We start from the raw sequence: 25,345 nt of genomic DNA on the forward strand, positions 1-25,345 counted from the left end.
TTAATCAAACCCAAAAAAATTTAAGGTCAAGTTTAGAAAAAAAGATTTTTTTTTATGTTCGTGCCTATTAGCTCAAATACTTAAATAAAAAAAGTATTTTTTAAAATATATAAAATATAATTAAATATTAATTAAATCTTTAAGTTTTAAGTTATTTTATACTAAAATATTATATATTTGAATCCTATACATCATTTAAGTATCAAAAAATATATTTTATATTTTTTATAAAATAAAAAAATTATTAATTACACTCATAATCGAGAGTGTTATTCTATTTTTATTTATAAATTACTCCTAACATTTTCATCAAAATTAAAAAAAATTTACAAATCTCATTAATTTTAAGACAATTAATTAATATTTAATTATATTTTATTGTTCGAGTATTTGGGCAAAATATCTTAATTGTCTTAAATTTTATTTTTTGGGTATTTAATTAATTTTTTTAGGAAGTCTCAACTCTCTTTCAACCTGTGCAAGTAATGTTGAATATGAAGGGAAGCCTCTAATAAGTGCAACACCCGTGTAAACATCAAAAGAAGACAACACAAGACTGAATCACAAGTTTTCAAAAACATAGGAAGCAAATATCTTAATTGTCTTAAAATTAATGAGATTTGTAATTTTTTTTATTTTGATAAAAATATTAGGAGTGATTTATAAATAAAAATTGAGTGTAATTAATAATGTTTTTTATTTTATAAAAAATATAAATATATTTTTTGATATTTAAATGATATATATGACTCAAATATATAATATTTTAGTATAAAATAATCTAAACCTTAAAGAATTAATTAATATTTAATTATATTTTATATATTTTTAGAAAAATTTCTTCTAGCATTCAAGTTAATAAGCACGAACATAAAAAAATTATTTTTTTTTTTAAGCCTAACCCTAAATTTTTTCAATCGTGTTTAGGTTAATTTGTCAGGTTTAGTCTGAATTACCCACTTTAACGACAAAAAAAAATGTAAGAAAAATTATGAAATATAATCATATATTGAGGTGAAATTATAATAGATATAATCTTTCATGCATGTGACATCAATTTTTTATATTTTTTAAATATAAGTACAAAGTTTAGCCTAATAAAACTCAAATTCTATATTTTTCTTAAAAAATCGTAAAATACTGTTGTGTGGGAAAAAAATTAAAACTTGATATTATTGAAGTCAAGTTTTAAAATTTATAATATTTTAAAAAATACTTTTAAAAATATAACATATTGATAAATAATTTTTTTTTTTAGAGTATCATGGTCAAATTGCCCCCATTTCTTTTTTTTTTCCCCCCCTTATTTGCCAAGAGCACTGACTGAACCCTCTCGAACTCCCCGCGTACTACGAGAAGCCTCCACTTCCACTCACTGCTTCGGTTTCTAGGGTTTCGGTTTCGTCTTTGATTTTGTCCTACTTTCCCATCTCCCATTTCATCCCTCTCCATTCTGTCTTCTCGCAAGAGTTTCAGCACTAATCAATGGCTGCGATTGCAATTCCCCAACCTCGAGCTTCAAAAACTGAGTCTTACGTCGACAATAAGCGCAAGGAAGACGTACGCCATGCCAACATCGTCGCCGCTCGAGCCGTGGCTAATGCCGTTAGAACCAGTCTTGGCCCAAAGGGCATGGACAAGATGATCTCCACTGCTTCTGGCGAGGTCATCATCACCAATGACGGCGCCACCATTCTTAATAAGATGGAAGTCCTTCAGCCCGCTGCGAAAATGCTCGTTGAGCTCTCCAAGTCCCAGGATGCCGCTGCCGGTGATGGTACTACTACCGTGGTTGTTATTGCCGGTGCTCTGCTTGAAAAATGTCTTTTACTTCTGTCGCATGGGATTCATCCTACTGTCATTTCGGATTCGCTGCACAAGGCCTCGATTAAAGCCGTTGATGTGCTTACTGCTATGGCTGTACCTGTTGAGCTTTCAGACCGAGATTCTTTGATCAAATCTGCCAGCACTTCGCTTAATAGCAAAGTGGTTAGTCAGTACTCGACGCTGTTGGCACCTCTTGCTGTTGATGCTGTGTTATCTGGTGTCGATCCGGCCAAGCCTGACATGGTCGATCTTCGTGACATCAAGATTGTGAAGAAGCTTGGTGGAACGGTGGATGACACTGAACTGGTGAAGGGATTGGTGTTTGATAAGAAGGCTAGTCACGCTGCTGGAGGTCCTACGCGCATGGAAAATGCTAAGATTGCTGTGATTCAATTCCAGATTTCTCCCCCCAAGACTGATATTGAGCAGAGTATCGTGGTTAGTGATTACAGCCAGATGGATAGAATATTGAAAGAAGAACGGAATTATATTCTAGGCATGATTAAGAAGATAAAGGCAACGGGTTGCAATGTGTTGTTGATCCAGAAGAGTATCCTAAGAGATGCTGTGACGGACTTATCTTTGCATTACCTTGCAAAAGCAAAAATTTTGGTGGTTAAGGATGTGGAGCGAGATGAGATTGAATTTATTACAAAGACTCTGAATTGTATGCCGATAGCAAATATTGAGCATTTCCGTGCTGAAAAGCTGGGACATGCGGATCTTGTAGAGGAGGTTTCTCTTGGGGATGGGAAGGTTGTCAAAATTACTGGTATAAAGGATATGGGAAGGACCACAACTGTGCTTGTTCGTGGATCAAATCAGCTAGTGATAGATGAAGCAGAGCGGAGTTTGCACGATGCTTTGTGTGTTGTTCGATGTTTAGTCAGCAAGAAGTTTTTGATTGCTGGCGGTGGTGCCCCTGAGATTGAGCTGTCGAGGCAACTGGGTGCCTGGGCAAAGGTGTTACACGGGATGGAGGGTCATTGTATTCGAGCTTTTGCCGAGGCACTTGAAGTCATTCCGTATACGCTAGCTGAGAATGCAGGTTTGAATCCTATTGTAATTGTTACTGAGCTGAGGAATCGCCATGCTCAGGGTGAAATAAATGCTGGAATTAATGTGAGGAAGGGGCAGATCACGAACATCTTGGAGGAGAATGTGGTGCAGCCACTGCTTGTGAGTACAAGTGCCATCACCTTAGCAACGGAGTGCGTGCGGATGATTTTGAAGATTGACGATATTGTAACTGTGAGGTAGTGTGGGTTGAACAGTGACAAGTTTGGAGAAATATTTAATCATCATCTTGTATTACTTGCCGTATTTCGAGTTGATAGTTTATGCACCTTTAATGACTTTGCTTAGTGATTTTGACTTGATTTGGTTCCTGTTTTCTTAAAATTTTGTTGGCCTTGCGTTGCTTCTTGTAGTCATTACAAGTCTTTTAACTCATTGTGTTTTGGGAGATTATGAATTGGAGATCTTTTTCTTCGGGCCACTATCATGCTATTTCGTCTTTATCTTGCCCTTACGCTACTTTTATCTTTTTGTTTGACTTCAAGATGAATGGCTGCCTGATGGAATTGATCTATGGTAAGGAATAGTGCAAAATATTTTTTTTTTTCCTTGCATCGGGCCACTACCATGATATGTTTCATGTCTTTATCATGACAATATGATGATGATGTGGTTTAGCGAGCAATTCCTATCCACTCTAGCTGTTACAAGATTTCTTAGTTTCTATGTTAATGGAATGCCAACATCTAAGGATCTTCAAATACATGAACGCTGTGTTGGGATCTGGATTTCTACAGTCTTGTATTAGAATTTGACATTTTTAATGTGGTCTCATCACTTCGTTGAAATCCCAATCTTGCTAGTGTGATACTCAAGTTGGAATCTTTTGGCCATGAAATGCTGATCTGCATATGGGTTGTTCATATTTTTCTTCACCGACTGCTGAGGAAACAACTCATATGACCAATACATTGTACTAGTGATAGAATTACCACAGACTAGGATTCGAGTCTTCCATCAAGTGCTTTTCAACAATATCCAGGTAGCAAATATATTTCCATACAACTTCGGATTCAGATATAGCTGTCAGTGAAATTTACAGTAGCACATAGAGTCTTTCTTTTTCTATTACTCCAAGCGTCTCATTTGACGATACAGACGTACGCCCATAGCTAACAACATTTCTATCCTACTAATCAACTCCAACACTGAATTGACTTGTCTCCAAATGAATCAGCAAGCTTTCCCACTAAAGCATGCTTTTAGCTCGAGCCCTTAACTCTTACAACTGATTGGATAGACTAATTCTTTCAAGCAGAGATGCTGCTGATAGAGGCTCTAAACACGAGTGGTTATGCATATTACAGACACTTGACCGTCACTGAACGTTCTGTTTCTGTGGACAAATACATCTCAGGGTATGTCTTCTGCAGCTGCATCAGCTTTTCTATTCTCTTCAGAACTAAGCAATGGCTTGGTTAATGATGGCTCCTCTGGAATAGCCATCCGTTTTTCATTAGTTTTGCCCCACAGGACCGAGTAGAGGCCAAGTACAATAAGAATTGCACCTACAACACTGCAGTAAGACAAATTCATCAGTTGTAATTAAAAAACTAAAAAAATGTAACTTTTATGTTTAACAAGTTTTCTGCGTACCCTCCAGAGTATAACTGATCGCCAAGTATCAGGGCTGCCATGACAGCAACTAGAAACGTTTGCATTGGCTGAAAGACAGCAACAAACACTGGACCACCTTTCTGAATGCACCATGTTTGGAGAGAGATAACGATGCCAGATGCTACAACTCCCTGTAATGATCACACAACACTGAGTTGAATAGAGTTTTATACTTATAATTATCTCATTAAAGAAGTGAATAGTATTACAGCGTATAGGATAGTAAAAAGCTCCTCTGTGGATTGTATCTTCCAATGTTCCATATCAGTTTCTACGAAGGCTGCTATGATCAAGAACTGGATCAATCCAAAGAAGCATGTAAATGACGTGAGTGTTAGCTTTGCTGGATACTTCTTCACCACAGGAGCCTGCACAGAATATTGCTTATTAACAACTTAGGGTACATGAATGATTAATTGGATGAGACTAGTAAAACTTAGTGTTTTACTTCGATGTAGGACATTGCATGTCTACATATCAGCTTTTTTTTTTTTTTCCCCCTGTTGTGCTATTTGAAGATTTTATGATCATTATGGGTAGACCTGAAAAACCATCCAGCCAGCCCATGATAAACAATGTCCAAGCAAGTATATGCAACCCCATGACCAGTTTTGCATTTTCATGGAAGATTGATTTGCTTCTGATGTAGAGTCTGCTTGAGTATGGTGCATCTGGTGAAGAAGAGGAGGTCCTTTGTAGAGTGTGATCACAGAAGCACCTCCAACACTGGCAATGGTTCCTAGAACTTTTGCCAGACCATCTCTTCTTGCAATGTTGAGTTCCTCAAGCCTGGTAGAGAATCATAAAATCATCAGGAGATCAAAACAGAGAATGATGAAAAATGTAAAAATGTTTAAGGGGAAAAAATTTTTGATACCTTACAGCTGAGGCCATGACAAAAGTGATGGCAGGAACAGAGTTTTGCATTGCAGAAGCAAACGTTGGGGATGCATAATATAATCCCAACAAGTAAAACCCTTGGTTTGCAGTAATTCTACAGTAAAAAAAAATCAAGAAGAACAAGAAAAGATGAGAAACAATAGGAAGGAAAATAAGAGCGTGAAGAACTAAGCTTATTTACATGCTTACCCCAGTAATGCTAAAAGAAAGAACTGAACCAGCAAAGAAAAAGTAAGAGGTGGTCTTTGATTCCTGAGTACAGTGACACACAACATTTGTTCAGATTTAAACTCCACACATGACATGAAGATATGACAGAATATCAACGGGAAAGGTGAAGACAAGCGTCATATAGAAACTCACTTCTCTAAGAAATAAGCAAGAGGGCTCAGCAAAAGCAGAGCAATTATATTCCTATAGACAGGATAAACAACTTTGCTGACACCAATGTTTAGGGCAAGTCTAGACACAATGTGAAATCCTGCAAAGCAAAACTGGAGAGCCAGCAATGCCGCAAGAAGTTTCACTTTTTCTGTCACAACACTTCCCATTCTGGTTATTTCTTCAAGACTTGTTAGTAGTGAGGCACAACAACGAAGGGGAGGCACTTAAATAATGAATAGTCTTGAAGGGACTTTGAAATTATACATTTGTTTAAGAATTTCAGTGGTTAGTTACATAGAAAAAGTAATAACATTGATGCTGAGTTATATGCATTGACTCGAAAGAAAAAGTAATAACATTGATGATGAGTTATATGTATTGACTTGAAACTGAATATTTTGAAGGGAGACAAAGGGAAGGTGGATCATGTTAGCCAGGTAGTTATATAGCAGCCAAACTCTATCATTTGTAAGACCATGTTCCCACCATCCCCTTATCTCACTATTCTACTGAGACTGTTGCGCGGATCTATGATTTTAGTGGAATCCATATATATATATATATATATATAACATTAAATATAACCCAACCGATAGCTGATTATTTTTAAAAAAAATGCAAGGACATTTAATGATGCTTATTAATGATAAACTGAGGTAACCCTCTTTTGATTTCATTTCAATGAGTGGCTCTCTACAATACTTAAATAATTGTATATATACTGTCTTTTTTCTTTTCTTTACAACACATTCTTTTTTATTGTTCTAATAAAGTATGACATAGTGCAACCTACATAGTTGATCTTGCCTAATAGGATAAGGCTTCTTGTTATTGCTATTGTTTCTCTTTTATTATTGTCTGTAATATCATTACTGCAAAAGTGCATTTTCAACAAAAAAATTGGAAGAAGAACAGGAATAAAAATTGAAGAGGGCATGTGCACTGTTTATGATTTAGGCATTGTTTATGATTTATAAAGGCAAGAAGATGTCTTGGAAGGGGCAAATCACATGTGCTAAACTCTCTATTATGACCTGAAACTATTATCTTGCCCTGTCATAACCACCTAACTGCTGCTGAGGGATATCCCTTTCCCCTAACTGCATTTGCAGCCTGAAATCATTCCTTACTTTATTTTATGAGAAAAAATATAACAGTGGGTTCCAATACTTTTGATTGTGTTTTGTTTTTAAACTCTATAATTTTATTTTGTTATTCTCAATCCCTTTAATTTAATCAATTTATAATGTTAGTCTCTCAATGGCGTCTTGCAATCCATGTAGCCGACCCCACCTAGTGGGATAAAGGCTTGTTGTTGTTGTTGTTGTTGTTATAATGTTAGTCTCTATAATTTTAAAAATGCACATAAAAACAATGAGTTGGAACTAATGGAATTAATGTTCATTGCAAATCTGCTAATTCCTTTATTGACTTGGTAAAAATATGTTGACTGGGAAATAAATTAACTGGGTATGATTAAACATAAAAGATAAAGGAAAAAACACATTCTTTTATATTTGCCTTAAAAAATGTAAGAGACAGAGGAGATTAAGAATAAGTTAGCAAAGGGGTTAACAAAGTTAAGTACATGTTCTCAACAATAAACTCAACCGGTGTCGATTCATGATCAAAATACAATTGTCAACTGTTATATTTTTCCTTTTTTTTCTGTAAATTATAATTTAATTAAATCAGGGCTTAGTAAGATTGTGTAAAGGAGAGTTAAACTTCATTTATAAATATCAATTATGAAGGTATATTTCATATGAAACAAGACTTGACTTTAGTGTTTGGAGTGAGTTTGATGACTTGAGTGCAATCTTTCCACTTTGCCACTTCTTGCTTTCCTCTTCCACTCATACAAATTTCACATGCTTGATTAGAAGATTTGAATTTCGGGTGAAATGATTAGACGAAAGTTATGTCTCACAAAATGTCCTCCTCCTCGAATAAAACCCATTGTGTGTGTGTGTGTAAAATATTTCAGACAGAGAAGCTAAAATATAATTTATTCATGAGGGCCGATATATCTTAGTAGATCATGAGGGAGAATTATTAATGGGGTGTGCTTATTCATGAACCTTGTTTAGATTGGGAGATTTAACAACCACAATAAAAGATGCAATTTGACAATTTCGTAATCAATTGTGTGTGTGTGAGAGAGAGAGAGAGAGAGAGAGAGAGAGAGAGAGAGAGAGAACTTCTAATTGAGAAATGAAATTATGCTTTTATGCCTTGCGGATTCTTCCGCCACAAATAAGAAGTAACAAGATATGTTTACTTGAATTATAAAATTCACACTCATATGCAGTTTGTCGCAAGGCTCATTATTTGCTTTGACCAAACTCGCATCTTCATGGCTTCACAAAGTCATTTTGTCATATTTGCTTGCAAGAAACTCAGAATTTGTAATTACGCTTTCTGGGTGCATGAATCAGTCTATTTTTTTTAATAATTTTTTATAAACCAAAATGTAGGCTCCGTCAATAATAAAGATTATCTCACTTGAGATATTGAAAGCAAAAGATAGACTTCTCCTAATTAAGTTATAAGGATGCTTGAGACATAAATTTATTTCTTTTGAATTTGTAATTTGATTATACGTTATTGGGGAATGGATCTCATGAAAAAGGAAGAAACGAGAGACTGATTTAAACCTCCTGTAGTGTTTCGTCGGGAAATAGAGAGAGATTTTTGAAAAATGAATAAATTCCACCAATGTGGATTTATATGTGCAAAAGTAATGTCTGTAGTTTCGTATTCTACTTTCAAAAGATCAGAATTATATTAATATTTTTTTCAATTGCAGAAACAATCCCCATTTGATTGGGAAGTGCACATTTATGATTAGAGTCCCTACTCCAAGATTTCCGCAATCAATTATGAGAGCCATTGAGATCCGCTGAATAAATAGGTGAGTACTCTCAAGTTTCTAATTCATTATGGGAGTGATCGAGATCCATTACATGGTCTCTTGCATTTGAGTTTGAAACCAATCAAATCATCTTTTTTTTTTTTTGTATAAAAAAATGTACCATCTTTGTCTCTATAGACACAAAATATGTGAAAACCACTTAAATGTCCATTGGCTACAGGGAATAACAAATGCATTGATTGAATGCCTCGTCAAGCAAAAGCTTATAACATACTTTTTAACATTGCTTGATCTCTTTTTTCGTATAAAAAAATTTAAATGAATTGAAATCTTGAAAACTTCTCAAAGTCCAAAAATGTCTCCAGACTTCAAAAAATACTTATAAAAATATTTATAGATTGCTTATTCACAAACTCCTCACGTCAACAACAAAATTGGACCCTCAACCTTATACTTTATAAATTACATGCATATCAACTAAACCAACGTTTATTAATACCTCGATCTTTTAAATGCTACTTTTTATTTTCATTTTTTCTCCCATGCGGGTTCCCCGTAGCCCTTTATTGTAAAAAAAAAAAAACATCAACGGTTACAGACAGGACAAGATGTTGAGAGGATCCATACCAAATATAACACACACACTGAATCATAATCAGTCCTTAATTCTGGTGCCAACCACTTCCATTGGATATCTACTGAACTACTAATTTGCATCTAAGGTTGTCTTTTTCTTTTGGAACTGAGTCGCTTTCTTTTATTAATTTGCTGGCCAAACCCCTCAACTATGCAAGTCTACTGTATGATTTAAAGCTGGAATTTATATTAACCAAAAAACTTCCGCTTTCCACATATATTATCAAAATTTCAATAATCATAGAGTTTTGATAGGTTGCATGCCACTACAAGTAAACAAGCCTACTAGTAGATACCTTGAATTAGTACCTTGCCCGATACAATGATCAATATTGTTTTTTAAACCGTGCCTACAACAGATTTGGGAGACTAAGCAAACCAGGCATTGTACATTGGCCTTCAATGCAGTAGTCCATAACAGTCCCCATTTCTATCTGACAACCCAGCAGCAATAAATATCTCAGACTGATGGTCGCTTGGCAACTATTTACGCTTGAAAACAATTACAATTGCAGTGCAATTATCCTTACAGCGCCGTTCACGAACGGCTTCCCTAACAAGATGGCGGCTCACAGCTGTCACAGGCAACCCCTCCTGCAAAAATTCATTGGATTTTTTTAGTGTGCAACACAACTCTGTGAGCAGGAAAGAAAAATGGCAAATCTTAGTCATGGATAGTTGAGATAATATTCTTGACCAGATCGTGAAAAAAGAAAGAGACAGCTTCCAACTCCATTTTAATAGTATGGTAATAGTCAATTGACCAATCAAACTCATCATTACAAATTAAATAGCCGCAACAAGAAAGTAAGACCTTCACTTTCCTCCTTTTTTTTCCCTTATTTTTTAAATGGAAGCGGGGGGAAGCATAGGAGAACTTCAACAGATGATAAAATTGTCATTCCAATTCATTCAACCGTGAAAAAAAAAAAAAGAAAAGGAAAGGAAAAAAAGGAAAAAGAAGTATAAACTAAGTCTTACACTCAATAGTTTCTGAACAAAATCAACTGCATCACTGGGACCAAATACCTGAAACAAACCCAACAATGCCATTTTTGTCAGATCCATCAAGTCAAGCCCAAAAAAAATGAATGAAAAAACCAAAATTGTAGCACGCATGAATATAAAAAGACATACCCCCCACAGGCCATCACAGCCAAGGATGATAAAATGCTCTCTATCAGTAAAGTCAAAAGAATGGATATCTGGTGTTGCAATTACACCCACCTGAAAATAGTTCCGCTTATGATATCTACTGATATTATACTGAAACACTAGTAGTTTAGCCAATAAAAGTAAAATAGTCCAATTATGTAGAAAGCAAACGTGATGATATTGAAGAACGCAAAATAAACCTTTTTCCCAGGTTAAAGACAATATGGATTTAGATGACACAGAAAAGGTATCCAATTATGTAGCACGTCTTGAATGAAAATCTTTTCATGGTATCAACAAATCTTTATGTTACAAGACCAGATCAATAGTCCAAGAGACTAAAGGAGATTTTCTGTAAGAAGTCATCATTCAAAGAAATATGTGATATTCAGAACAGAATTAGCACAATAATTCTCCATAGAGTGCCAAATCCAGTCTTTTAATTTCAAATTGGAGCTTCAGAGATTTTTTTTTTTCCCTAGCAACAGGAAGATAAAGTAACCTTTCCAAAGAGATTGAAAATCAAACCTTCTTGAACTGGCGATCACCAAATGCCCTAGAAACTTCTAGACGCCCTTGCAATCGTCCATTGGAGCCCACAACACCGCCAGCCTGCAAGAACAGTACCACCAACTTTGTCTGACTATCATTATACACCATCAAAATAAGGAACAAGGACAAATTTTAACAAAATAATCAACTTCTGAAGAAATTTGGGCACGCTAAATTAAAGACAGCTTCAGGGAACGCACTCACAAATGCTGTAAAGGTGTTCCACACAAGGCCCCAAGCAAAAATTAGAAAAAGTGGCCCACTTGTTTTTATCATCAAGATAAATATTAGAGAAATGCAAAGTACATTATTCCGGAACTTTAGGAACCTGCATCAAGATAAATATTAGAGAAGTGCAAAGTACTTTATTCCGGAACTTTAGGAACCTTCCTTTTAGAATTCTCTTCAGCAAAATACAAAGCTCTACTCTGTGCACCAATTATTTCACAATCCTTTAAGCTTGGTTCATCAATTAGTCATCACTGCTTAGCTGATGCTTGGACCCTTAATTATTAGACAATCCAGATTGAGTTTCATGAGTCCTCAGTTATTGCAGCTTTTTACAACATCAAAATCATTCTCGGCTGTTAATCATTATATAGCCACTTAAATTAATCTCAGAGAAAGCATCACTTTGGTCAATTATCAAAGTGGATTGTTAGTTACTGGAAAATAGGGAATGAGTGGAGTGGCAACCTTAATGAATGCAAGGAATTATTTGTCTACGGTATGCCATGAGCACTAACAAGCAGCAGCTACTGCTATGCTATTATAGTAATATTAGCATTCAGCATTGATGCAATCCAAACCTTCTGAATGCGAGCCCGCTCCTGTGGGTAGATTGCCTTGTGTTCTCTTGTCAAAACAATGGCCTTCAATGCATGGATGCCATCTGAGTGATTTTCCGATCCATCAGTTGTAGCTGACCGAGCTAATACTGCCTTGGCATCTCCTATATTTGCAACAAAAACCTAACAAACATCCATAGAACAGGAAATTAATTCTCTTTCCTAATTTTGTTGCAAATTGTTTAACAGAAAATCTACACTTTTCTAATGGTATTAGCCATGACAATTATCTGCAACATCTATAGGCCCAACAGTGATGGCATTCAAGCAGCATCAGACAAAGCGTTAGAAACTACTAAGAGCATGTTCATGAGATTCTCTCTGTTATGTTGATTTTGTTCGCCTCTCTAAAAGGAAGACATTGAAGTAGGAAAGCTGCTTCTCAATTAACTACAATTGTGAATCTTTGACAGTCATCACGGTTAATGACTCACAAGTTTAATAATTGCAATTATGTATTATTTAGCCACTTCTTGCATGCTTCTCTTTGAATGGTTACACATTAGTAGTCATCCTCAGTCTCCTTTTCCACCTTCCATAATAGTAATAATAAAGACCCAGAAATTTGAAAACATATATAAAGATGGCATCCGCCAATATACTCTATCCTAAAAGCACAGGAATACAAAAGTGTTATGTTGTCAAGTTGGAATAACTGCGTGGCTCAAATAAGATTGGGAATCAAAAATAAATATTACTCTATAGAAGCTTAAGGTTATATTTTATAAATAAAAACCAGTAAACACAGATATGCAACTTAGATGATAAGCTTTGTTACAAAAATTAATTATATCACAATATGGTTAATATAAGAACCACTGTTAAAGAATGCACGATGCCTGAAACCCTGAGGATACGATTTTTCAATTTTAAAATTTGAGTTGTTTGAAAAAATAAAATAAAATAAGAAACTCAAGACTTACCTTTTGTCCCAATAACCAGACACATACAGCTGTAGCACCATCCTGCCATCCCCCTAGTAACAATTAACAGAATTCAGCAAGACAAATATAATCTGAAGTGAAGCTAATAAATTATTAGTCATTAAACACCTTGCCTGAATCTGAAATTCAAAGACTTGAGTAAGGAAATACACAAACGCTGCGCATCATTTTGCATGATAGTAGGAAGTTACAATTGATAACAAAGTCAAATACCAAGTTGAGTCAATGGTCCATTACATGAAGGGAGAAGGTTGCTAAACTTGGATGTCCGCTTCCACAAAACATAAAACATAAGCCAGTAATGACATGTTTTGTTTCTGGTGCCTTTAGAAGCATGTTTATTTTTTCTTCCATTTTGTGCAAAATTCTATCATTCATGACTCCTTATGATAAGAGCTTCTCAGAATCCCAAAAAAAAAAAAATTATGTTAAGAATTTCTAGAGATTGGCCAACATGTGAGACAAGGAGACAATCTCTCTTAGAAGGAGTTTCATTAGGATCTAAAGGTGATAGCGAACATGGTTACAATCCACAAAACCAAAAAAAAAAAGGGCATAAGGGTCAATTTCTCAGCGTATTACTTATTCTTTATCTAAAAACAAAGTCTTCAAAGTTCTTTTTCCTTAAATTAAATTTCGTAAAATAACATCTGTAAGCTGCTACTTTCAAGAGCTGCCACTACCTAATCAACATAACAGTAGAAGTTTAAAATACAACAATCCATCTAAATTAAACATACCTGCAGCACTTTCTTGAAGAAGGGACTCATCTGTTTTGCGAAAACCTAATTTAGAATAAAACAATAAAATGAAAGCATTTTACAACCAACAGGACAGAAGAAGAATAAAGTAGAAAAACGACAAAATGATTCCACTCGGCAAAACAACAAAGAGAGATTTAATTGGAAAATGTGAAATGAATCCTTACCTTCGAGTATTGCTCTTTTAGCTACCTTTACATCTAACTGCAACACAGCAACGCAGTGGTCAAACAAGAAACAAAGTGATTAGATACAATAAAACGATTTGAAGTAGAGTGCAATAAGAAGGTGAAATAGATCAATTTATTTTATCAAACAAAATAAGGTCCAAAGATCAAATATTAGCAAAAATAGATAGAAAAAAAATAAGTATTTTCTGATAGTATTTCAAAATATTCTACACTTTGCAACAAATGTCACCATTCTGTCCATATATCTTATTGCAATGCTGCTTCTAAACAGTTATCGGATGGCACCTTTGCTGCTCTTAGCTTGCCAATTCAACATAAACACCAGCAATATCAAACTGGCTGTCAACCAAAGCTCAATAAGATCCATAGCATATACAATAACTTAATGCTCAAGAATTTCTTTTCACAGAATTAACTCAAACAATAAAAAGAAATCTCATGTCCATGCTTCATAGCAACTGAGTAAAACCTTCTAAAGGAAAATAAAAGGCTATACTGTCTGGTCTACCCTCATCTGAATAACAAAAGCAAGGATTGTTCTTATGTCTTGCTGCTTCAATCAACGAAAAGATAAACGCATTTAGCTTTCATAAACTCTTGGATCTATCAAATATGCTGCATAGCTATCCTTATATGCTCTCACATATGGCCTTACTGAGGACGTAAAATAGAAAACACCTAAACAGATTAACAAAGCATGAATCAACCAATATATCATTGTGTATCCGTAATTGCTATAATCTTAGTGCCTGAACGGTTTTGTATGCATGAAATTAGACCTAGCAAACACACCAACTCACGTGGTAATCCTGTCGAAAGAACATTTTCATGCAAATGCTTTTGAGCATATTCAGCAGCCAACCGGCCTCCATGTCCATCATAGATTGCGAAGTGTGCACACCTGTAAACCAAGCACTGGGAATTACCAAGAGAAGCTAGATAAATTCAGAAACATTAAGCATGCACTCAAAGTAGTTGAAATTATGAACCAAATTCTGAACCATGCAGGCCACGGAGAAACATGTTGATATATTATTACACATTTACACTTGAAAAAATTGCCCAGGGACAGAAGAATACCGAAAATCTGATCCCCACAAAGAAATAAAAAACTTAATGCATAAAACGGGTCCATCAGTCACCTAATAACTTCAACCATACACTGACTAGCAGTGAATAGATGTTGATAATCATATCGCTGGTAAGTACTTTACTGTTCAGTACGAGAAATTTTGATGTTTCATTTCTTACCCTCGTTGTACTGAAACCAGTAAACAACTAATGATAGGCCTTTTATCACCAAAACACACGCGCGCGGTGTAACTCGAAATATTTTAGTAATGAAAAGAAAAATGAGAAGAAAAACCTCAGTTTTCCAGGATGATCTAAACTGGCGTCCAAAATCACTACCCAGGCATCTTCCATCGTATGCCTAGACCCCTTATCCTCAGCTGCATCCGCCTCAATCTCAAAAGTTAGTTCCTTTGCGTTCTGTTGACCTGAAACAGCTCCTGAGTTCCCTTCTTCACTGCCGGCAGCTTCAGTTCTCGATTTTTTCGCAGTCGGATCATGAGTTTCTGAATAAGCCTCCCGCTTGTGATTAGGGTTTGATTTTGGGTCCTGAGGCTCCACATTTACACTCCCAATTGCACTGGCAGACTGAGACTGCGAGCTTAAGCTCATCTTCAGGGTAGAATATTCTTTGCAAGTTACAGAAAGAAGCGGCAAAAGCCCCAATTATAAAACGACGAAAATACTGGAACCTGTCACGGGCAGGGATTCGGGAATGAAGAAGCCTATAGTATACGAATACATACATATGGATGACGCCGAGGTTTTCTGTTTTATTTAATTTTTGGCTCGCAGAATGCGAATTTCTTTAAAATAGAATTTATTAAATTTATTATTAGAATGAAAAATAAAGGCTTATTTTAAAATATTTTCATTTCATTGTCACGGGGAACTGATATTTTATTAAATATCTTCTTCCACCTTCTTTGACAAAAGAGAGGAAGTCAGAATTACCTAAGTAAGGTCCCTTCTTGCTATGCAAGGCCATTCCTGCTCCAGGACTAGGATAAGTCCCATTTGTAAAACATTTTTTTTTAAAAAAAAAAGTAAAAATAAGTATTTTTTACATTTTTTATCGTCTTCAAAACAATAATCTCAAGGTACCTAAATTTTTTTATTTTTTATTCTTCATAATAATATTTAATTTTTAAATTTTTTAAAACATTTTTTGAAGACATGTTATTAAATATTTTTTTATTTTTTGTTTTTGAGAACAAAAATTATTTCTAAAACAAGTCGCAAAACAAGCCAAAAATTAAGACACAATCAGTGTACAGTAAAAGACTTGAAAAAAAAAATTAAATAGCTAAAACTAGTTTATATCTTTGCTTTTAAAAAATAACTAGACACAGCCACGCGGGTTTTACAATGTAATTTGCTGGATACAAATATACAATAATCAAATTGTTAAATATTAAAATATTTCAAAAGGAATTATTATAAATTGACAATATTAATTATTATTTAAGTCTATTTATTATTTTGTAACATATAATTTAAATAATATTATTATTTAAAACTGTTTTTAATTGTGATTAAGGTGATTTTATTACCTAGCATTATAAGATCTGTCTATAAAAGTAATGCTTACTACAAGTTCAATGAAAGCCTTGGTACTCTTAGCTTTTCTCCCCTCTTCTATCATATTAATTTATTATGCAGTTACTTGAGTATATTCTATAAATTTTTGTTGTTCTATGTCTCTACTTTTAGTATAAAGAGTCTATTTAATTGTGAAGGCTGTCACACAATTAACCTGATATGATGGAATAGTTCTTAAAGTTTAGCATGACTAAGACTATAATTTTACCTGCTATTGCCAATAATCTTAAGACTATTTTCTAGCCACTTTCCTGATTAATGGCTACAAAAATGACATTCTTCGCAACATTTTGGGTTATTACTACTTGTGTCGGCAAAACTTATTGAAAAGATTGTTGAGAAGGTCTTAAGAAAGCCCATTCGTCCATACTTTACCATAACTTGCATAAATGAACAACTTAACTTGAAAGGAGCTCACTTTCTTCCAAGTTAAAAGGCTATTCCTATGGTCACTCATATTGGGAATGGAATGATCGATAGGCACGAAAGCTCTCACAAATCGACTTTGAGAAGTCAAATGGAAATACTTTTAATACCAAACCCTCATGTCATGAGGCTAATGAATTTAGTTGTGTTAACTAAGGGATTGTTTTGGTGGTTGGATATGTTTCTAATCTCAAAATGAGTGCAATATCATTGGCCCACCTAATGGTGATTTTGGACCCAATAGAAGGGTATACAAGGTAAGGCATGATGTTTATGAATAAAGTTGAGTGTTGAGGCACATGTGAGCACAATTACAAATACTCAAATAGGTAATGGTGTATATAATTACCAACAATGCAAAATTGGCCTTAAAATTTGAACTTACTTAAGACCTGATGTGGCAGTGCATTTAAGTGGAACACTAAAGGATGAATACCATACAAATGATAGTGGTATGTACGTTGAGAACTTCCTTATGTAAATTTTTGAATTCTACTATCATGGTATATACTTTGACATATGGTAAATAAATTGAGGAACAACTTATTATTCAATCACATTAAGATATCTTCAATGCACAATTACAATTGAAGGTCTTTATTGTGCATATTTTAGGATTTAAAAGTTACAGGTTTGATTTTAATCTTATATTATTACTTTCAAATGTAATAATAATAATGTGCGGATTTTTGGTGGTGGCTTGTTAGTTCATGGTAATCAGTTTTTAAAACAGAATGGTGTTATAGTGGTGTGTGCTTATTATTGAATTTTGACTACTACACCATTATCGTCTGTTGCAATGAACGAATTTACAGTTGGTTCTACAACGAAAGGTTTTGCCTTCGGTTTAGTTAGAGAGAAACTACTATTCAATTGAATGTATATATGTGAAATTTTTTGAGTTTGAGAAATTAGTTTGGCCTTCTTTTGCCCGTTTAAATATTTATATATGTGAGTGCCTGAATAATGCAACAATTATCCGTTTGAACAATTTTTATTTGAAAACTAGTTTCTAATCCCGTGCATTGCACGGGCATGACCTATATAAATTATTTATATAAATAGATGTTAGAAAATATAAACTTTTAAAATTTCAATTCAATCATGATTTTTACATAGGTTTTAATATAAATTTAATTTTTAATGTGAAAGATGTTGTTAAGGCAATGAAACATCAAGTCAAAGTAGGAGATTCTAATTAATGAGGATTGCAACTCCTATTGAAGCAATAGATTATAATGACAATAAACAAACCATGGTAGACTAAAGAATTTTGTAATCATTGAAATGTATATTACCACTGAATAGGCAATGACAGTCTCAGCATGAATACAATCTCATTTGATTCTTTCAAAAAAAAATGAATTCACTGGAGATTTTGGAAAACTTCCTTAAAAACAACATTTGTTGTGACAGTCTTTGGTTTGAAATCTTCATCATGTATAAGTATTTTAAGTCCATCCATTGATTTGACCCTTAAAAAAGCAACATAAAGCTAGCCATGAGAGAAAACAGGCTTAGGTAAATAAACACCAACATTTGACAAAGATTGTCCTTGACTCTTATTTATTGTCATTGCAAATGATAGAACGCATGGAAACTGTCTCCTCTTCATTTGAAATGGTAGATTGCATTCATAAGGATTCAAATCCATTTGATGAATGTAGACTTCTTCCCCAGGCTTTGATCCATTAAGTATGATTCCCTTTATAAAGTGGTCTCTCAACAAAGTAACACGAAGTCTTGTTCCATTGCATAGTCCATTAGCTTGATCAATATTTCGCATTAGCATGATAGGAACTCCTACTTTAAGAGTCAATTTATGAGTAGCCAATCTTGAACCTTCAATTGTATTGAGGAATTCAGTATCATAGATGTCGTCAAATGAATCTGAGCTGTAGTCAGTCTTACATATTGAATCTGAACTGAAGTATGTAATAGCCTCACTAGGAACTATGAGTAAATGAAATTATTTAACTATCTACTATTTCTAGAGTTGGAGCAAGAATTTCTCTTTCTGTGAAGAATTGTGGCTCATTGTATTTTTCACATAGCTTTGGATAAATGAAGTCAACAATAGCTTGCAATGGATTAAAGAAGTCAATAATTAACAACTCTTTTAGAAAAGTGATATCATATTTACCATTAGATGAACTGCTGTGATCTCTATCCCTAACACTGAGAAGCCATTTTGAAAACTTAGTTATTTTATCCATTTCACAACTTGATGTTATAGTATATAACCTCATATTTTTTGTGAGCTTAAATATCTTGCATTAATACCAAAGATATGATGAGTTTAAAGATGCATTAACAACATTTGCTCTATCACCCCTAAGCAGTATAGGGAGTATTTGGTAAAAATCACCTCCAAAGACCACAACCTTTCCTCCAAAAATTCTGTCATCATGCATTATATCTTTTATAGTTCTATTAATGCTTCAACACAATGCTTCTTAACCATAGGAGCTTCATCCCACACAATTAAATTAGTATTTTGTATAAGTGTTGCAATAGATGATCCATGCACAATATTGCAAGTGGAGTCTTCAGTTACATTTATGGGAATACAAAACTGAGAGTGGGCTGTTCTTCCAGAAGGTAGTAATGTTGTTGCAATCCCACTGGAAGCAACATTCAAGACAATCCTTTTTTGGGACCTTATGAATGCAGTGAGAGCATTCCATAAAAAAGTCTTCCCAGTCCCTCCAAAACCATAAACAAAAAAGAATGAACCTTCTTTTGAGTTCATTGTAGACAGGATTTTTTCATAAATCTCTCTTTGTTCTACTGTTAATTGTTGCTCAAATCTGTATCTCTTAGAAATGTACAACTCAATATCAAAACTTAATCCTTCCATCATCAAGTTGTTGACGTTATCATAGTTAATACTACATTCAGGCTTTGGCATCATTAGGAAATCATCAAGTGACCTTCCATTTTGCATTAACATTTTATTAATCTCTGTAAGAGAAGCATTTTCCCTATCTTTGTCTAAAAAAATATTACCTGCAATAGAGATAAGGTCAACTGTGAAAAATAGAAACTAATTTGCATGTGGTTATAAGAAAACAAACAACAATATCAATATGCATGGAAATATAAGTTATTTCATTAAAAAGACACATACCAGAAGTATGCTGGTCTGCATGTGGACTATAAAAAATATCTTCACAAATTAGACTTGATACTTCACTCTAAACATGTTTAGCTGGCTAAGACAGTTATTCATTAACATGATTGAAAAGAATCTTCTAAGGTATAAGCCAGATGCCCAAACGGAAGCCTCTTTAATGGCATCTATATACTCTTGATCATCATTTAAAAGTCCTAGAGCATAGCATGCTGATCTAAAAGTTAAAAAGACAACATTATTAATAGTCCTCAACTCTTCATATGACTTCAGAGACCCTTTCCTTAGTTAATAGACATTTCAGATAGTAACTTTCTCCCTGAGAAGGGAATGCATGTGCAATTCTTCCAATTGAGAACCCTTTCTTACGTGATTTCTAGATCTTAGTTTTCTTGTCAAAAACATAATGAGTAGGAAATTCTGCATATGTGAGAGTTCTTGCAACATCATCTTTTTCATCAACATTCTTTTCCATCCAAGCTGTAAACATGGATTCTTTTACAGTAGCTCTATCCATCAAGCTTGACACATTATCTTTTGCTTTGTATATTATTGATTGTCTATTAGGAAGATGGTAGCTTAATCTTTCAACTAATGGAAACCTATGATGGATATCAAATCCAAAAATCCTCCAAGAACCTTCACATATAGATATATATCTGCAATTTAAATAATTTGCAATCTCATTAAAAACCATCTCAGAATTGCTATCGTTATTATTATTGTACAATCCTGCTATAACCTTGTCATCCCCCTTGCTAACATACTTGAAAAATACTTTATTGATGTAGACTGATTGGTCTTCTCAACATTTATATAGGCTTAAAACAGAAGCAATAACCTAGGATTGTAAGGTACAATAAAATGATTGTCTAAAACTACCCCTTTCTTAATGATCCTCCTTCCATCATTCCTCCTACGATAAGTTGGATAACCTTTCTCATCAATAACAGTTTCATCAACAAATTTTTTAGGAAAGTATTTTATACATTTACCATCTTTCATACATGTAGATGTTGGATTTGATAGACCACATGGTCCATGAGTCATGTAGTTGCATACTAATTCATATAACATTAGATCTTGATCCTTATCTAGAATTTTATTGAGATTAGTTTGTCTACCTCTTCAGGATTCTTTAATTTGTCCTTATCTTCCAAAAATAGAATGATGTGAGCATATGGTAGTCCACACTTTTGAAACTCAATTGTATAAACCTTTGTATCATTTAAAAATAAATGGGGATGAAATTAAAATCAAATGATTACCATAGTAAAAAAAATAATGAGACAAAACATTAAGTTTCCTAATAAGTTAAGATAGTTCAACTACCTGTTTTGACAGAACTAAAAATCTTTTCGTCCTTGATAACCTTCATTAGTTTGTTCAATTTGAATTGGAAGATTCTGCTCAACAAATCTGGACGATCACTTGGCGATAAATTCTCCTTCTCACAATATCTTTTAATTTCTGGCCATGCTAGATTACAAGTAAATGTGATGAAAATATCTAGATATCCAGCCTACCTACATATTGCCATTGTATCATGATAGTTGTTTATCATGTATCTAGCTCCTCCTGTAAAAGAGGAGGGAAGAATAATTCTTTTACCAGTTACAGCGGCTGCAGTTTCCCCTCTAATTAGTGCATCTGAAAGACCTTGATACAAGTTAACCCTTAATTCATGTTGATGCATACGAATAAAATCTAAACGTTAACTCTCCATCATAGCATATCCATCAACTATAAACTATTGTAAGAGCTTCCCACCATGAAGTAGCAGTGAATTTCATTGTCTCTATCCAGTCTATAGCACAAATACTCTCTTATTGAGAGAGTCTTTTTCTTTGAAGTGTTTGCTAGGCTTTCTTCACTATGTTGAACGTGAGGATTATAGCCATTATCTCTAAAAGGAAACAGTAAAGGGTATTGTAAAGGGAGATAGGACTTATGAATCTCATCTATTCTTTTCAATTGCCCATGTTTTTCAACTATTATATCATATTTCTTGTAGTTCTCATTAAAGTCTCAACTACAAGAGCTGCAACTTCTGAAGAAACTGGCAATGAGTAATTCCTTGCTTGTATATTATCTTGTCTTATCAATGCTATTTTAACTTCAACTTCAGGAAAATCTTTCAATACATCTCTTGCCATTTTGTACTTCTTAACCAAAGCATTTTTTGAATCCAAAATCTGTTTGATGTAAGAAACTATGAATGGATCGAGTTTATCCTGTCTTCAATTTTTACTACAGGAAACAATGCATTTGATTAAGAAGAGTTTGTAAGTTAAAGAGATTAATGAGTAAGAAATAATTGTATAACATAATACCTCACAGCATTGATTCTATTTGTAATTTCATTATCTATATCATAGATATACAGCTGTGAATAAGCTAGAGGAGCACCAAGTAAAGGTACAAGACTTCCTAGACGGTGGTAATTTTGGCCAGTAAGAACAAAAGTGTAAGGTCCTCTACCATTATTTAAACCATGATTAATCTGACCCCCTATTGAAGTGAAACAAAACATATTGTTATATAATCTGATATTCTTATGAAAGGATTTGAAATATGGAAAATCTTTGTCAAACTAAAGCTTCTGTAGCTCCATTGGTAGGTCTTTAAAGTTTTGAACTTGAACTTTACCATGACAGTAGCACATTGAAAAGATAGAATTGGATTTAGTTTATGCATACTTTAGTCGCTTAGGAAACCACATTTTTGCTTTACAATGTTCACATTAATATAGTAGCATCTCCATCATCCAAGTACACTAACACAAGTGGAAATTGGATTAGTGAGACAGAAATCATCTTTAAAATAACCTACGTAATTATGACAATCTATAATGGGTAAAAATTGAATATATAATACCTGAAATTTGATTTGTGTGAGGGTCAGGATTTTGTTCATACAATTCTTCAATAATAGTAATGTCTTTGGTAACTGCAAAAGAATTCACTATCAAAATGGAATTGATAAGAATACTAAAAATATTATAGCATTGTTTAACATCCTTTATTATATTTATCAAGGATAAATATCATTTGCTTGGATATTAAAGTATGCAAAAGAAAAGAAATAAACGAAATTCAAACCTGGTAAGTAGGCAGAATTGAAACTTTCATTAAGATTAGTTGAAATAGCTCTAACCGGGTATGGAATATGTGCTTTGGAGTTATACGTGGATTGCAAATTTTGAGTAATGATAGTATTTTTACAGATGACATGGTTCTGAACAATAGGATTTGAATTCTCTTTATGTGGATATGAAGTAATTGGATAATGGAAAGTATTAGGATTAATGTGTTTTAATTTGAAGGAAGAACCTGCTGAATGTTGGAAATTTGATTTGCTCTTACTTGTATTGCAATCAGATTCTGTATGGACAAAGAAAAATACAAGATATATGATTAATATTGATATTGATATTAATTTCATGATTTGTAAAAATATCATTCCATATAAAATAGATATATGGACAGAATATTAACCATTATGTATCACTTTCAATGATGTTCTACTCATTGTTGGTGACAGAAAGTGGAAAGGGACAGTAGGATTATGGAATGATATTGTTGAGCCGATCGAACTTGCAAGTTGATTAACAAATGGATTTGATCTTATGACATTTGGAGCTTTCGCATATTGGTTCTTAGTAGACTGAGAATCTAAAAGACAAAGAAAACTTGTTAAGAACTTAGAATTAAAAAATATTTAGGCCATGGAATTAAGGACAATATAATATTAGTTGAGGATGTTTTACCTTCATTAGCATCATTAAGTTGCTCATAAAATAATTCTATGATCTAAAGATTTCATCAACCTAGCTGCTTTCCTCATTTGAATGACTGAGTTTCTACCTTTAACTTTCATTGGTTGTGCAGTAGCTAAATACAAAAATATTTAATTTTATGTAATTAAAATTTAAACTTAACATCTAGTGGATTTAATCTTTATGCTATTGAGAAGTTATCAAGTAATTTATAAGAAAAATATTATCATCGTTTGGTATCTCTTTAAATGGAGTTCTAATCAAATCTTTTGTCATTTCTTGAGTAGAAGCTGTATAAGTGTCTAGAATGTCAGTGTTGAGGCAAATGGACTTGTAAATTGATTTTCTGCATAACCCTTCCTTATAGTGAGAGGCCCTGAAGAAGGCATAAACCATGACATGAATAAAAAATAATACAGTCATAAGGCTTGAAAAATAAGTATAACATCTTTTTTCAAATAGATATGTTACCATTGTCAGTAGCAATATTTTGATGACTAACATTTGCTTTAACAGTTTTTGAAATAACCCCTGCTTTCCTCTTTTGAAGGATTGACTCCATATTTGATTCACTCTCATCACTTTTATCTACTGAAGGCAAAAATTGAAGAATATTGGATGTAATAATACATCTTATAGTTTAAAGATATCATATATTACTATCTGATGAACTATAGTTGAAAACTTAAATTTTACTGTGAGAAAGTTTGTACACATCATTCATATAAACACATGCTGATGACAACCTAACTGCTTCTTGGAAGGATTTACAGACTTTCCATAAACTTTTATATCAGATCAAAATAATGAAATTCATTCAGTCAAGGAAGAGAGATAAAAAATAATCATCATGATATTATGATAGTAGACTAAATATAATACTAAATTATAAGTTTCAAAGTGAAGCATAAATCTGAATGAAAGTATATAAGGAAACAGAGGAGACAAAAGAGAAGGGATAAAAACCACTTAAATTGTTCCATTCTTGTTTGCTACTATTGTGAGAAGAAGGAAGAATATGAGATTTGATCAAGAGAAGATTGTTTGAATGATAGAACAAATGAATGCCACGATCAAAGAGAGTGTTTTTATGGCTTTTGTTCATCATCCAAATGTATGGAATGTAATAAACAAACTATTCACTTAACAAAAAGCTGGTTCGTGCAAGGATTTGTTCTATTTTCCCTTTAATTCCATATATTTAATCATTAAATTTTCTAAATAATTGGTTGACTTTAAATCAGATTACCAATGAGCACGCTTTTTTTCTAATATCATTAATGTAAGACATTAAAAACATATACCTAATACATGTGAGATATTAAGAGATAATATAATTTCAGTACACTAAATGGACTTGCCTGCATTAGATAAATGATCTGGGGAATGCGAGAGGTATTGAAAATAATATATAATATAAATCACAACATTTTATTGAAAAAGAACGTAGCATTGGTTTTCGAATTATCTGACTTTTTTTCTAATTATATCTTAAAACATCTTAACAACTATTATGATTAACTGTGATAGTATTAATTAACCACTACAACAAATAGCACAGGAAATTG

The 25,345-nt window shown here is 33.5% G+C and overlaps 4 protein-coding genes across 8 annotated transcripts; 1 reads left to right on the forward strand and 3 right to left on the reverse strand.

Moving 5' to 3' along the window:
* The first annotated feature begins 1,317 nt into the window (after positions 1 to 1,317).
* Positions 1,318 to 3,328, forward strand: LOC129290384 (T-complex protein 1 subunit delta). The gene has a single exon (XM_054927145.1). It carries the CDS (start codon positions 1,486 to 1,488, stop codon positions 3,085 to 3,087), a length of 1,602 nt encoding a protein of 533 aa, XP_054783120.1. The 5' UTR covers positions 1,318 to 1,485; the 3' UTR covers positions 3,088 to 3,328.
* A 212-nt stretch (positions 3,329 to 3,540) lies between these two features.
* LOC129290391 (WAT1-related protein At3g18200) lies at positions 3,541 to 5,981 on the reverse strand. Its single transcript, XM_054927149.1, has 7 exons — positions 5,785 to 5,981; positions 5,611 to 5,673; positions 5,399 to 5,515; positions 5,064 to 5,310; positions 4,731 to 4,889; positions 4,501 to 4,652; positions 3,541 to 4,420 (listed from the first exon to the last, which is right to left on the reverse strand). The coding sequence occupies exons 1-7, from the start codon at positions 5,970 to 5,972 to the stop codon at positions 4,258 to 4,260; spliced, it is 1,089 nt and encodes a 362-aa protein (XP_054783124.1). The 5' UTR covers positions 5,973 to 5,981; the 3' UTR covers positions 3,541 to 4,257.
* Positions 5,982 to 9,583: 3,602 nt separating this feature from the next.
* Positions 9,584 to 15,556, reverse strand: LOC129284746 (probable protein phosphatase 2C 8). 5 transcript variants are annotated; one of them, XM_054920205.1, is made up of 10 exons: positions 15,134 to 15,556; positions 14,560 to 14,668; positions 13,744 to 13,780; positions 13,556 to 13,600; positions 12,795 to 12,847; positions 11,833 to 11,994; positions 11,000 to 11,083; positions 10,454 to 10,543; positions 10,298 to 10,345; positions 9,584 to 9,910 (listed from the first exon to the last, which is right to left on the reverse strand). In XM_054920205.1, exons 1-10 carry the CDS (start codon positions 15,448 to 15,450, stop codon positions 9,800 to 9,802), a joined length of 1,056 nt encoding a protein of 351 aa, XP_054776180.1. In that variant the 5' UTR covers positions 15,451 to 15,556; the 3' UTR covers positions 9,584 to 9,799. The 5 variants fall into 5 exon arrangements, 4 of the variants coding, with proteins under 4 accessions (XP_054776180.1, XP_054776204.1, XP_054776187.1 ...); XM_054920229.1 differs by having other exon boundaries at positions 14,568 to 14,668; positions 15,134 to 15,273; XM_054920212.1 differs by lacking the exon at positions 15,134 to 15,556 and adding an exon at positions 14,910 to 15,003 and having other exon boundaries at positions 14,568 to 14,668.
* Positions 15,557 to 18,361: 2,805 nt separating this feature from the next.
* Positions 18,362 to 19,813, reverse strand: LOC129297128 (uncharacterized). Its single transcript, XM_054935526.1, has 2 exons — positions 19,438 to 19,813; positions 18,362 to 18,819 (listed from the first exon to the last, which is right to left on the reverse strand). Exons 1-2 carry the CDS (start codon positions 19,811 to 19,813, stop codon positions 18,362 to 18,364), a joined length of 834 nt encoding a protein of 277 aa, XP_054791501.1.
* Between the last annotated feature and the right edge of the window lie 5,532 nt (positions 19,814 to 25,345).

Source organism: Prosopis cineraria, unplaced genomic scaffold (genome assembly GCF_029017545.1).
Source record: "Prosopis cineraria cultivar Desert tree isolate PC_DT_omini unplaced genomic scaffold, ASM2901754v1 PC1, whole genome shotgun sequence".
Taxonomy (NCBI): Eukaryota; Viridiplantae; Streptophyta; class Magnoliopsida; order Fabales; family Fabaceae; genus Prosopis; species Prosopis cineraria.